Genomic DNA, 15649 nt, shown 5'->3' with positions numbered 1-15649 from the left:
AATTAAGTTGCAAGGAAAATACATGTATATAAAAGAAGAAAACAAGATAAACGAAACAGCAATTGAAATTGCCAGCGACGAATTTACCATATATAAATTAAGAAACAACAATATTGTACTTGAAGAAATTCAAAAATACTCAGTCTGAAATTGACTTACGATCTAACAGGATCGCGTTAAAGTAATGAGAAATAAAAATATCTGTATTCAATATAGAAAACAAAAGAAATTTTTGTCTTAGACAATCACTGGAATGCCCAAAACAAGTAAATCAAAGTCTTTCTTTAAGGATCACCGCGCAAAGTTCATTTTCATATATTTACATTTTTTTAATAATCATACGCGAATCAAAATTAAAAGAAATTTACATCAGAAACGACGAAAGAACTGCGAGGGTAATAATAAATAATTGTTTTCAACCATTTTTTTCATCGATTCGTTTAGGGGTGCACAATTAACCCGGAATTTTCAAGCAAATTTGAAATCAACCTTTTTATTCCTTCGTTGCATCAATTTAGGGGGACACTGAAGCCTACAGCATAAATAGTAGTTTATACTCCGTTACATACTCACTGACACATAATCATTTTCAAAACTTACACATCGAACTTTGAAAAAACCTTGGCATACAATTGTATATGCAGAAGCTAAAGCAAACTTTTTTTTTATTCAGTCTATAAATCTATAAATATTAAAAATCTTTTTTTTAACAAATTTTTCATTTAAAGTTAGTTATTATGAATTACTTTTTACTTATGTAAAATTATTTGTACATTATATTTCGAGGGGAACTATCTTGTCAATTAATTACATTATTAATTTTATATCAAGCACTGTATGGGAAACTAATTATGTTGGGTTAATTTTTTTCCTAAAAGCATTATTAAATATCACTGAATCTATTACAATATTTGCACCATTTTTTAAGAAAAATAATATCTTGCGAATTATTTATACAGTGATCAATAAGAGATAATGTTAAACCAAGGTGGATGCACAGCTGCGGTCACTGTCGCAATTTTTGGCCATCTTTAAACAAAAAACAAATAAAAAATAGACAGTTTCAGCGCTATATGGCGCTAAACGGTTAAAAATAATGAATCAGAAATATCGCTTTACCTATTTAAACTAAAAATTATGTAAGAAGAAGAATCAAATATTAGGCCGTTGTAAATATAACGTGCGAATATTCTCGTGACGATCACATGACGCTTCTAGTAATAGCCTAACGCCAAGCGCTCAAGGTATGCACACAACTGATGCACTTCCAGCTTTGAGTGAAAATGTATTTTTATTTCACACTTAAAAACGACCATGTTTTTGCTACAGTACTTTTTATCAATAATTTTCTTTGGTATAGGGAGTACTACATGTTTCATTTGTACAATTTTGACCATCCAACAACGTGACAGCTGGCTTCGGTTTCTACAAAAAAATATTCTTGTATATAAATAAAGCGAAAATTAATATTCGTTAAAATATTTACTAAACATTACATTTTATTATAATTTAACAAATTTGGAACATTTTTTCCAGACGGTTGTGCCGCCGCGTAACATCGCCGCACAGTGGGGAAAAAGTACGTGTTTTGGTTCAAAATACGATTCCGGCTGAACCTGCTGTCCGATTTGGATGTTTTTTTTAAAGCTGATAAAATTTTAAAGAAAGTTGTCGAGCGTGATTTTCAATTTAGTTTTTTAATTCCTTCATAAATAAATAAATATGACGAAAAAATGACAATTTTTTATATTTGACGTTCCCGGTGCAATAAACAAACCAAGTTTTTATAAACAAATTATTTGTTGAAAATGTGATTTCTATAATTTTCAACAATTTAACTTTTTTTAAAAGTTATATTTCAAGAAATTTGAAAGGAAACAATATTTTAATAAAAAAATGTCTCTTAAAACTATTTTTGTTAATATTGTAACCAAATTTAATAAACAAATTCATTACTCCGGCATTTGTGGTCTAAAAATTCGTTTTCTTTTTTGACAATTTTTTAAAATTAGGAACCTCGTAATAATTTCAGAAAATTCAGAATTTTTGGATGAAATTTATATTATCAATCAAATTTAATAAATAAATTCTATATTCGAGCACTTAACGACGGAAAAAATCGTTTTTTTTTTCAATGCTAATAATTTTCATTGGTAACTTTCATGAGAATTTTAACAAAATCCATCACTATTTGATAATTTTTTGTTAACAAATTTAATAAACAAATGCATTATTCGGGAATTTGTTGACGAAAAATTTGTTTTTTCGATGTCAGTCCTTTTAATTGAGAACTTTATATTAATTTCAGCAACATTCATAATTAGTTCATAAATTTTATGATTTTTTAAACAAATTTAACAAACAAATGCATTATTTGGGCATTCGTCGACAAAAAAAACTCGTTTTTTTCAATGTCAGTCCTTTTAATTGGGAAGTTTATGATAATTTCAGTGACATTCATAATTAGTTAATTAATTTTATGTTTTTGTTAAACAAATTTAATTAAGAAATTCATTATTCGGGCATTTGTCGACGTAAAAACTAGTTTTTTTCAAAGTCAGTGCTTTTAATTTCAGAAAGTTTCTTTTTTTCATTTAGTACTTAAAGTTGACCAACACAAAAGGGATTAAATAGAAGGAATGGTTGAACAACACATTTAGTATTTGTTATAAATAAATTCTATACATATGAAAAGTCGGGACATTCACGAGTTTGAAGAAAATTCTTCTTTCACTGCCAACATATGACTTCAGACTTCCATTTTATGTCTTGAACAAGTCTTGAGCTTGAGGATCTAGCAGAATTAATTTTTTTTTTCCACTTTTTCCTCAGATTTACAATGTTTGGGTCAGTCGAAATCAGCAGTTTCCGGCCAAGATCTCTATTAGTAGTCTCTCTGCTACATTATCGAGTGCAAAACTCTCGTAGATATTTGAAATTTTTGTTGCTCGCCTCTTGAGCTTCTTCCGACAATTGGCCAATGGGGAGGAAAGCAGATTCAATCATTTTGGCTTCATGAATGAGACTTTCGTGTGCTGTCACTGGTACGTAGTACCAATTATAAAGATTGACGTACAACTTGCACTGTTTGTTGGCTATATTTTCCGAACGTAAAAGTGTAAATTGCCTCCCCTGAAGCCATCGCTTGCAAAATTATGCCGATTCTACTGATCAACTCTCTGTCGACATGTGTGATTTCAGATGTCAAATCAGGATCACTGAAGAATCTTCTGGCAGTATTTCCTGTATTAGAAGTCCCCGAGCCATCTTTTGGAACATCTATAATAAGCCCCATCTTATCACGAAATTCTTTTTGGAATCTCTGTATCCTAAACGATAACTTATGTGCAGTATCAATTCCACCAAACGAATCCACGCGTGCAATGTAGAGAGCCCGTATATGAAATTTCGTACCTTCTGTGGTTTATCTGCAACTTTAGGTAAGTCGTCTGATTTTTCTGCTCCACAGAACTTTTGATTATATTCGCTCTGGTCAGATGAACCATCACAACCATATTTATATTGACACTTCATCACGACATTTTTCCCTTAAACTATATCCGGTGGCAAAATATTTGGAATTTTCAACATACGCTACATTGTATGATCGCACAAATCTTGCAATTCAACCCTCACCCCAGACACTGTAACTGTCATACTTTTTTTGGGAGGAAGATGCTCTCTCTTGGCTTCTTCAAGACTTTTGTAAAGAGGAAAAATGTCAGCATTATGTGCTTTAATTTGTAGTCTAAGAGTTTCATATTGATGTTTCGGCTATTTTGTGTCTTCAGAAAGAGAAATAGCTTCTTATGAAGTTAATGGCTCCATTTGTCCTTCAAATTCTTCATGTTCTCTATGTTATTCATCTTCAGCTCTCAATATCATACTTCTTAACTCCTTAGCCAAGTTCCTCTTCCCAGAAGAATGCAAATTTTGCAAAAAAGCATTCTCAATTTCAATTTGAATATGAGTCAACAAGAGAGAGTGTTTTCCTTCTTTTAGTCGATTTGGAACTGATTTCAAAATCTTCTGAAGATCTTCTGCCTACTTTTGTGTGATCCAATGATATGATGGAGTCATATGATAACCATGCACTGTTCAGTTTGGAAAATTTGTCTGCATTATAAAACGCACTCTTCCATCTTTTTTCACAAGATGGAATGAAGTGCCCCAACAAGATTTCTCAGCTCAGAACATATGGGCAAAAACAATGAGCAAACTCTTTTTACAAAAAATGAGTAACGCGAACGATGGAAGAGACTGTTTGACAGGTTGAATAAAAATGTTTTTCACAGATAAAAAACCTCGTAATCAAATTCCTACAGCGATGTTGAGTTCTTCTAACAAATCACACCTCAATACTACGCGAATATAAAAACAATCAGCTTAACAAAAGCATGCGTTGTTTTCGTTGCCTAACTTCAGATCATTGAGACTGTCATTTGTTTCGCTAAAGAACTAACAAATGAAGATCAGCCACCATTGAATTTTAACGCTGAAAGTCGAAGGAACTGTGCACGAGCTGCTGATATCAATCCATCTAATTAATAGGACCTATTTAATCATAGAAAATGATATCAGTTCACGATTCTTAAAAGATGAATAGTTACAACAAGAATAATCATAAAAATTAGGATCAGGGAGATTAAAAAATGTCTTGGTGAAACCACGTACTAGAATGTATGGGAATTAGCTTATTAAATCTGAGAGAAAATTTCTTCAGATTCGTGAATGTCCCGACTTTTCATATGTTATATAATTTATTTATAACAATTATTAAATGTATGGTTCAATCATTCCTTGCATTCAAACCCTCTTGTGTTGGCCAAATGTAAGTGCTGAATGAAAAAAAGAACATTTTTTCTGAAATTAAAATGACTGACTTTGAAAAAAAAACGAGTTGTTGCGTCGAAAAATGCCCGAATAATGCATTTTTTAATTAAATTTGTTTAACAAAAACATAAAATTAATCAACTCATTATGAATCATACTAAAATTATCGTAAAGTTCCCAACTATAATATTAACAAGAATAGTCTTATGAGAATTTTTGTCAAAAAAATATTGTTTCCATTCAAATTTTTTGCAATATAAGTTGAAAAACGTTAAATTATTTTAAACTATAGAAAACACATTTTAAACAAATAATTTGTTTATAAAATTTTTATTTTGTTTATTGTAACATAACAGAATATTTTTATATATTAAAAATCTATATAACGTTGGTGTTTACAACAATTTTCCTATTTTTGACGAGCACCGGGAACGTCGAATAAAAAAAATTGCCATTTTTTCGTCATATTTATTTATTTATAAAGAAATTTAAAAACTCATTTAGAAATCAGGCTCGACAACTTTCTTTGAAATTGTATCAGCTTTTTTTTTTAAACATTCAAATCGGTCCACGGGTTCAGCCGGAATCGTATTTTGACCAAGAAATGTACTTTTTCCCTACTGTGCGCCGGCCATCCTGCTTCAAAACCGCGCCGCCGCTAATTCGAATTCAACTCCGTTGACGCGGTGGCGTATCGGCGTGACGACGTCATCTCAGGTATATTTACATGGTAACGGATTTCTTCCCGCCCGGTGATCCGGTGGCTTTTGATTGGTTGCGGACAATCCGGCTACTAATTAAGAGTTAAAATTAACGGATTTAAATAAGTATCTTACGATCGAAGCTGGCCTTTTGTTCCTACATATTTTTATACTTTCCAAGCTGTATGTCAGCAAAAAATACTAAACTAGACCGTTACGCCGCCACCGAGAAGCAAAGAAGGAGGCGCGCCGCTCGGCGCCGATCACAGTTGCTCCCATCGCTGTCACCAGTCAAAAGTCTATAAAATATAGCAATTCGCCATTTTTGTAATACGCTTATATCTCACAAAAACATAAGGAAAATTTTTATTTGGAAAGTAGGTTATACACAACCTCTTTTTAACTTTTTCGTTGATCACAAATGTCTTTAAACGTTTCTTGTTTTCAAAGTTATAGGAGCTTAAATTATATTCAAAACTGTAATACAAAATACTGAAGTTTTGAATTGGTAGGAAATGTACCGAAAAATAATAGGTCATTTATTCCTCCTGGAAACTTTGCTGAAAGAAGTAAGTTAAATTCGTATCGGTAGCGGAAAAATATACAGCTACAAAATAAATAAATTGAGAAAAATAATTTACAATAAATAGTGGGTCTGCGCCTTACGCAGTTTTCATTTTTTTAATCCTTTTACTTAAATACGAAAGTTTCTCTATGCTCGCTCGCTTGCTGCTACACATTATAATGGAAATTTTTGAACTCTTCGCGCCGCAATTAAATATCAAGTTCCGGTACAGCGGCGAGCATTGGAGCGGCTTATATGTCTCAACTCTTCCCAGGGGTTCGTTCAGGTTTCTTACCAAGTGCACCCGGGTGCACTCGGAGTCGTTCAGCGACGCTGGGTGAGTGGGCGTATCCACCCGGGTGAACCGTTCAAAAATCATGAGGTTGAAGGGTGGGGGTCACTCGATGGGTGACTATTTCACCCGAGGAAAAATGGTGGGTGGAAGTGTGTGATCACTGAAATTGGCGGGAGGAATTAGCGGCAAGTTGGAAAATTAGCGCACATATAGAATATAACTCTTGAAAACTTCGTTATAAAGAGAAAAATGAAAAGTAAAAAAAAAGTTATGGAATTCGCATCCGGAAAACATATAGTCTTTTTGGGCGATCACCAAAATGCGATTGTAAGCAAAGGTACAGAAAACATCTTAGCGTATGACACGGAACGTAGGGTAGGGTGGGGCGAGATGAGCATAGCTGTCCTTTTCAAGTCAGTATTTAAAATCTGCTAATTCATTGCTTGAACGTTAAGCATTATATATACTCTACTCCGAAATTGAACGGAAAATTTAAAGTATTTAACTTAAAAATGATGTAATCGTTAATCTTAACCTCTACCGTAATTAGCACTACAAAGAGTAAATAGAAAAACGAATTTTATCCACATATCTTTTAATAATTATATTACAGAAATAAATATAGCTATTTTTCGAATTGACCATGTACATTATCTCAGTAAAAAAAAAATTCTACAATACGTGAACTCCCAAATACTAGACTGGTCTACTGCAATTACTGCATGACACTGAATTTCATATATATTGGGGTATTAGACAGTTTTTTTAAATGTCTGCCGTATTTTTAAACCGCAACAATATTTTTCTTATTTTTATAGCAGTTTACGAGTTTTAAACCAAATTTATTTAAGAAATACACCACAAAAACAGTGCTCTCTCTTCTAGTTAACAGCATCTCATATTATTTAATGATACCTATAACAGTGCTGCTGTCATACTTTTTCTGGGAATTTTTGTCAACAAGATTAGTTTTTTATACGTTTACACCATAATTAGCATCATGCACAATTTGATAATATAAAACATTGCATCCTAACCTACTGACTGCATACACTAAGAGGTTAGGTTAATGCACAGGAAGAGGTGTCTCATTCCGCCCCAAAATAGTGGCTCACCCCGCCCCATATGACATTTTTAGTCAAATAAAAATTTCACCTATTTCGGTTTTACAATTATATTTAAATATGTTGAAAACTTAAGGCCTAATAAATAAGCTATCTAAATAACCACTGGAAAACATCCTATATGTGATTTTACGTGATTCTTGAATTTTCTTAACAAATGAAAAATAGTAAAATACAGGTCTTAGAATTTTTACTTTCGTTTTTTCCACATTTATGCAGCATTAAGCGAAAAAATTTCAAAAAAGAAGTTTGATCATGCATTTTCTGATATTAATACAAAAAATATTTACAAAATAAATGATAACCTACGAGAAAATTAAGTAACTCATCTTATCCCCTACGCTCATCTCGCCCCATCCTACCCTAAGTTGATGTGAACATTACTACTTTCTAGGTTATGGTGCGCTCTCTTAATTTGCAAAAAAGAGAAAACCAACCAGGCGTTGCCAATAACTATATTATCGACAGCAGTTGTTTTTGAGCTGGAATTTTGCAATTACGTGATAACTGCTCTCCTACTAAGTTTTCCAAGTTATCAACTGCCCAGTAGGCACACAAGTCCTAAACTTGTCCTATATACGTCTTTCGGCGGACGTCTTAAGGACATCCTGAGGACCTTTTAAAGACATGACAAGATCCAAAGGATGTCTTAAAGACGTAAAATCATATAACATAGAGGTACATTCTAAGGACATCTTTAGGACGTCCCGGTGTCCACTAGGTGCATTCGGGTTCATTCTAAAATGTTCCTTAAATTGTTTTGCGTTAAATTGTGAAACAATTCTTTCAGAAAATCCAATTGTTCTAATAGGCGTTTCTCTCGGGCATCGGACTTTCATGTAAAATTCCATTAAAATGCCAGCACTTTGCACCTCATTATCACTATCCGCATCATCACTTTCCAACATAGTTGCAAACATAATCGTTTGCAACAATAACTGGTTTGATGCAACTGTAGCAACAATTATTTTCTTTCGCTGGCTCTCCATTGTATGTTGTTAAATATAAACATAACCTGGCAATCTTTTTATTCGCGGCATGATTCGCGCCAAATCCTTTCACACGCAACTGTTCCAAGAACACCACACTTCGTAGTTCACTTTCGCAAACCACGCCGCTTTTCCAGGTTCACTCGATGAGTGCACTTGGTGAGAAACCTGAACGAACCCCAGAGGATCTCTGGATATAACAAATGAAGTCCAAACAAATAGTAGTGAAAGTTTTATATTTTCTCATGTTTTTTCTTGAAAGAAACCCGCAGTTGCAAGAGAATATGCGTCCACGTGGATTTTGGCTAGAACTCCCGGGACCCCTCGTGAAGAATCATGGAGTTTTTCTGTTGCCCATTTTAAACCCCTCTCTTTATGAAATCCTGGCTACGCCACTGATTGGAATAATTGAATTTAATATTGACCCAACTTTGTTACTGTTTCAGCCCTCAAAGCTGTAAGTTTATCAGTTATGTATGTCTATATCATAAGCGTTTTAGGCTCGGTTGTTCCGATAGGCGCGTTATACACAGTCAGTTAAGTAAGACCGTGTACATCATTACTCCCCGTCGGTAAATGATGCAAACCTAAAACTTGTTTTAATAAGTAGAGAAAACCTCTACCTTAAAAAGCACGTAAAGCAGCACGTGCTTCTTTGATAAAAGATCGACATCGAATATCACTTATCGACTGCGAGTAATGCTGCACATGTTATTACTTAACTGCCTGTACCTGTACATCAGAGACATAGTCAAACTGGATACCGTGATCAACTTCGCACTATTTCTGATTTAAAAACCAGTGAATGCACCTGCTTAGTCCATATATTGATTGCTTATTGCCAATATTGGCAAAGTTTTCGCTCGTAAAGCGGTGACTGTGCCGATTAAGTCCATTTGTCGATCGCTTAGCGTTTAATGTTTTAAGGGGCGCTTGTAATGTATCATTAGAATAGTCCTTTTAGTATTCACCATAATTTGTTATTACTTTGGCCCGAAAAGATGCAGGTGTATCTATTATGTCGACATCTTGAGCGCTTAGCGTAAGGCCGTTGTGACACGCGCGTGATTTACGTTTACATGATAGACATAACCGTACTTGAAACCCAGCTTAATTTGGTAATCATTCTCCTTGCAAACCAGGAAGAATGTCCTTGGAGTCCAAAGATTAAGCGCTAAGCGATCACATGTTTCAAGGAACGCCTGTTATGTATCATTGGAATACCGTATTTGGTATTTTAGCCCACATTGTTACCGTATTAGCCCGCAAAGTTGCAAGTGTATCGTTTATGTCCACAACTTGAGCACTTACCGTCAGGCTATTTCGAGAATCAAATCATGAACATCTCGAGGATATCCGCACGTTATTTTTACCACGTCATACTGTTTGATACTTGTCCTCGTATCATATTTAGTCTAAATAGGTAAAGGGAAGCTTCAGCTTTACTACTGCTCACCCCTTAGCGCCGTATAGTACTGAAGCTACATTTTTGGGGGTTTTGAAAAAGAAATGTAATCGAGCGAGAAATCGACTTTTCCGTATGCAAATACCTGATACAGTCCACATACCACATAACCACAGACCCATAAACATAAAAACCCCAAACCTACAACCCCCTTGGCCCACAAATTTCCCCTCCCCCTCTCTTCACACATCTTCCTAACTGTCCTCGCTCTACCCCTTTGAATATACCTCTTTGATCTCCTTAAACTACAAATCTTCAAATTCTAAATCTAAAAACTTTCGACATAAATACCACAGACTTTTAAATCGTAGATCAACGTAAGCTCTCTCCTCGTGCCCCCTTCCCACCATATCACTCTTACGCTATTCTTCTTTGACCCTAGAACTACAAACTCTAGGCACAAGTACCATACATGTTCAAATCCTAGATCTACATATCCTCTCTCCCCGTCCCTTCTCGCTTTCCCTTTCTCCACTAAATCACTCTTCCTTTATACTTCTGTCCTCTCCAACAACCATAAACCTAAAAACCTTAAAACTACATAATCTACGGGAAAAAACGAAGGATGTACATGAATGTGATCCTAGACCCACAAATTCTTTCTCTACCTATCTTCACCCTTTCCTGCTACTCGCTCCTCCTCTACTTCTTAGATATCCTTAAGGCCCCACGGAACACACTCTATAGATATATTACATATGTAGGCGATATGTCTATATAGTATATGAGCTACCTATTTTCCAATAAATCTCGCAAACTAAGAAGTAATGGTCGGTAGGTTAACGGTTAGTGGAGAAGATAGAAAGAAAGAGGAGGAAATACATAGAGAAAATATGAGAGGAGAGAAATTGTGCATTTTTTCGCATTTAGAGTTTGTAGGTTTACGATTTGTAAAGGTTAAAGAGGCAGAGAGGAAAAAGAAAGAAGTTGTGCGAAGGGAGGGAGAGAGAGAATATGTAGCTCCAGAATTTGAACATGTATATTACTTGTGTCTACAGTTTGTAGTTTTAAGGTTTGTGGGTTTATGGTTTGTTTGTGGGTCAAAGAAGTATAGAGAAAGAGAGATGGGGTGAGGAGTGGAAAGAGGAAAAGGAAGGGAGAGGGAGGATATATAGATCTAGGATTTGACCATTATGGTACATGTGCCTGGAGTTTGTAGTTCTAAGGTGTGTAGGATAATGGTTTTTGAGTAAAAGAAGTATAGCGCAATAGTGATAGGGCGGACTAGGGGGGGGGGGGTATGTAGGTCTAGGGTTTGAACATATATTGTACTTCTGTCTAGAGTTTATAGTTCTAAGGTTTGTAGGTTAATGGTTTGTAGGTGAAAGAAGTATATCACAAGGCAGACAGGGTGAAATGGGGAAGGGGGATAGAGGAAATGTTGAACGTTTAAATAAGAGGAGAAATTTTTGGAAGAGGGGAGGAGTAAGCTGGTTAGTGAGTGTTGGTAGGAGACCGAGAACAGGAGAGGGGATGGGTAGATGGAGGTTAAGAGGGAAAGGTATTTTAAAATGAATGAATCAATTAACTGAAAAGGAAGCACGGGGAAGGAAGGTATGAGATGGTTAAGAAAAACGGTAAATAGAGAGAGAAGGCATCAGGGAAGGAGGGAATAAAAGAGTCAAAGTTTACCAGGAACTATGGGTGGATTATACCAAGAGAGACGATAAGAGCGAGCAGTCTTATAGATAAGGTGTAGATGGATATTAAATTTGAAGGGATAGTGTTGAGAAAACTCTTAAAAAAATGTAAGTGTGAACAAGTCAATTTTTTAAGGCCAACAGACTGAAAAATATAAGTTTATCCATCCATCCATGTATCTATCTAGTAGTCCTAACTATGGGGGAACAACGTACATTCAGAGGCACAATGCCGCAGTACGAGTGATTTATTACCATATCAGCTACTCATAAAGTATTGACTGCAATACTGCTCCGCCAAAAACTCCCAAGGAGACACGAGTTGCTTGTCGAGAATAAGATTTTCTGAATATACCAAACTATGCTGGTTATCGAGTTCTCTATTATAAGCGACGGTTCTACTTAAAATATTATGTTAAGTTGGTCGAACTGATCATCGGTGCCCTCAGAGGTGCCAATTCTGCACCAGTGCATAGCCTGAAGAACATGCCTCTGTGTCGGTAACACGCCATAACACTTGCGGAAATAATGCAGAATGCAGCACACCTTGGGTCTTCGCTGGGGCATGGAATTGAATCCATCACGCGATGTAAACACCTATCTTATAGCCGTGAGACGTAGATACAACTGAAGCTATATAGCGATTTTGGCAGGAGTGGATTTCAATTTCTGGAATGCTACCCCTTTCCAGTCATCATAGATTGATAGATCACATATATATTAATTTTGTAGAAAATTGCACTGCTTTTTAACTAACTTGGAACACGTGGAAGGCCTAAAATTAGGCTACTGTTGTAAGTTTTTAATTGTATAACAAGTAAGTTTTGTGTGTGTAAAGAATGAAAACAATTATCCAAAAAAAAGAGTAAAAATATTATTATCTAAAATTGAACAAAAGATGCTTTAACATTTAAAATCCTAATATGTTTTAACGTTAAAATATGATTATGATTATTTTTCAAATCTCCGCCTTTAAAGTGATAACAGAACAAAATTAATAATGCAAGTGAACTATATTTTGAAAACGTAAATGAATAAATTTTAAGGCTTAAAATTGTAGTTTCTTCTAATATTATTTATAAAATCATTTATCACGCTATGTGGCTAAAATAGTTATGCAAATACGAGTGGTGCAACTTGTATATGTTTATCGTTTTGTCCAAATATGACTAAACACCTTCTAAAATTACTAGAAATTTTACATACCTGGACTAGCTGTTGATTATACTTCAATCAGCTGGCGCTTCATGAAATGTCTTGACTTCATGAAACGTCTAATTGCATAAATAAACAATGTGGTTACGACAAAAAGACATGATCGAATCGTGAACACATCATTTATAACCATAAACATTAATTGTAATTTTTATTTTTGTATTTTTTGATCAAGAAAAAATTAAAGTGTCGAAATTCTGCCTACACAGTTTAAAGAGAATACTTGAATGCTTCAATAGAAAATATCTCGAAAATACACAGGGATAAGTGCTTTTTAAATATAGGTCTCTGCATTCATCTTAGATTCCTCTATAACTTAAGATGATTTGTAAACCAAAACAATCTCAGCATATAAGCAACAGTATGCAAACTATAAAAAATACAATTTTTTGCATCAGAATTTACCACTACAGTCGTATTTCTCTCGTAAACTTGCATAGTTTTCATTCATTGCAATTTTTTCTGAACTCAATATTTTTCAAGTTATTCAATTTTTAAAGGGTACGTATGTGTTAAGACAATTATTGTTTATAAATCAATCATCTCAAATTGTAGGGGAAACCTAGACGAATATAGAGATCTATATTTAAAATCACTTATATCTTTTCATTTGAGAGACATTAAATATTAAAGTTTAAACAGCGTATGGGGAAAACTATACTCCAATTTATAGAATAATATTTTTTCATGTATGTATAATTGAATACTTTCTTACTACAATCCAAGACACCCTAAATACTAAAAGAATGTTTTTTAAATATATTACGTTTGACGACGTTTTTTTACCTGGAAATTCTATGTTGATCGCCTTTCTTAGTTTTTTGTAATTATAAATCCAATTCATCGTATGAGTTTCTCCTCGAGGTGAAATAATTTTTATCCATTGAGGGTTATTGTGTTGAAATTGACCTGAACTTGTCGTCCACTCTTTTCCCATACTGCCAACATAGAGTTGTTCATCCTTCACAGTTGCCCATTCACTTTTGAAACCTGCATGGAATCATGAAAAAATATAGAGCTATCGTTATTATTATTTTGTTCGAAACTTATAAACTTCAAACATGATGTAAATGAAAGATTTTCAAAAAAATCATGAAGTATTTACAGAAAGCTTACATGTTGTAGAAATTTTAGTTTATGCATGCTACGGCTTTTAACTGGAAAATTGCATGAGATTTCACAGGATTGCACGATATTGCAAGGGATTGAATGAGATCAGAATATTTCTTACAATAACGAATAACATAAATATTTAAGCTAATGGTGAGTTGCGTTTTATGGAGACAGGTGGTGGTATACGTTCTTATTCGCATCCAAAACGAATTACTACTTTCTCCTTAGAAGCAGTCGAACTTCACAACAAGACAGTTTTATTTTTATCTAACAACATTTTTTTCCAATGCGCTTAATTCATTGGATTATGATTCTGAACCTATTTTAATGCGATTAGAAAAACTTTATAAAGCATAGAAAGAAATTACATTAATCGTTCCCAGGATTGCACGAGATTTATGAGTATTCTTTATTATTAATATTTTTTAAAAACTATTATTCGTTTGATGGCCAGCTGACTGGTAGAAAAGAGTTTGAATATGCGTTATATTTATTGACAAATACAAGCTGAGGTAATGTGTTAAAATTAAAGTAGAGAGAGGAAAGGAACGGTTTCCGATAAATAAAAGAACTATTTCAAGTAGAATCGCAGTCAATCGCACCTATGGCCACGTGTAACGATCGAGAGATAGGTGACCACAGGGCACGAAGAAATCACAACGTCAGGCCGGCGAAAACCTCGTTATTCTTGAGCACACCAACAAGCCCAAGAATAAAAGCTTGGCATGTTTTTGGCGCGTGAGTATCGCTTCAAAGTTACGCAACAGGGATAGCTGATCAAGAAAATAGTTCGTTTCTTGAAGTACTGGGGAATGATGCCAGGCATCGAGTATGCAACGGAGAATGCTCTCCGAAACTGGTAGTTCCAGAAAATTCGGCAATTCTCGTTATGGAAAATTGACTCTATCTTACTTAAAGCGTTCGGCAAAGCACGGTCGTGGACAACATCGTAAGAGCGACAAAGATGGTAATAAAGCACTCTTAGAGCTGCATTATGTCTTTCGAGATGTCGTAGGCATTTAGCCGAATCCGGCATTAGGCCTAATGCCGGCAATAAACGAATCTACCTGCGTCAACCTTTCTTTCGTCTAATTCCCTGAATCCATGGTGGCTCTTAGCCGCCTCCACGCACTCACAGCTTAATACCCAAAGTAAGCAGGGCATTTAGACGAATTTAATTTTAGATCAATAACTATAAATTTACTTGAAAACAGAGAAATGCTTTATCTACTGGTCGATGTATTGTAAAAATAAAGAAATTGGGGAAAAGTTAGGAATCTTTTTAAAATACATGAGATTGTTTTTAATCAATAATACATTCATAGAAAATCACAGTAAATTAGACCATTAATTGTCAAACAGAAGAAATATTATTTATATTTATATTTATAATATTATTCTGCAACAAAAAGATTACTTGGGATTGATTTTCGAAGTGGGAGCTGACAGAAAGTAATTAGACGACCTTTCTTTCGTCTAATTCTCTAAATCCAATGTGGCACCTAGCCGCCTCCATGCACTCACGCTTTTATAAAAATAAAAAAATTGTGAAAAATTGAGGAATATTTTTACAATACAGAAAATTACTTTTATTGCCTCACAATACGTTTACAGTACAGTCTGTCAAGTTAAAGCGTGGGTGGCTTTACTCGCAGTCGGTAAGGTGTATCGACATGATTTTGGTGTCAAAATATTAAGAAGAGCTCCCT

General features: G+C 34.5%; 1 protein-coding gene across 1 annotated transcript in view; it reads right to left on the bottom strand.

Moving 5' to 3' along the window:
- LOC117171592 (soluble calcium-activated nucleotidase 1) overlaps positions 1 to 15649 on the bottom strand; it is a 52075-nt gene that overhangs the window by 18691 nt on the left and 17735 nt on the right. The window contains exon 2 of the mRNA XM_033359037.1: positions 13614 to 13817. Within this exon, the coding sequence (XP_033214928.1) occupies positions 13614 to 13817 (204 nt within the window). The remainder of the gene's footprint in view (positions 1 to 13613; positions 13818 to 15649) is intronic.

The sequence above is a fragment of the Belonocnema kinseyi genome, chromosome 4 (genome assembly GCF_010883055.1).
Source record: "Belonocnema kinseyi isolate 2016_QV_RU_SX_M_011 chromosome 4, B_treatae_v1, whole genome shotgun sequence".
In the NCBI taxonomy this organism is placed as follows: Eukaryota; Metazoa; Arthropoda; class Insecta; order Hymenoptera; family Cynipidae; genus Belonocnema; species Belonocnema kinseyi.
Note: the sequence above shows the minus strand (reverse complement) of the source record. Positions and strands in the feature narration are given on the sequence as shown.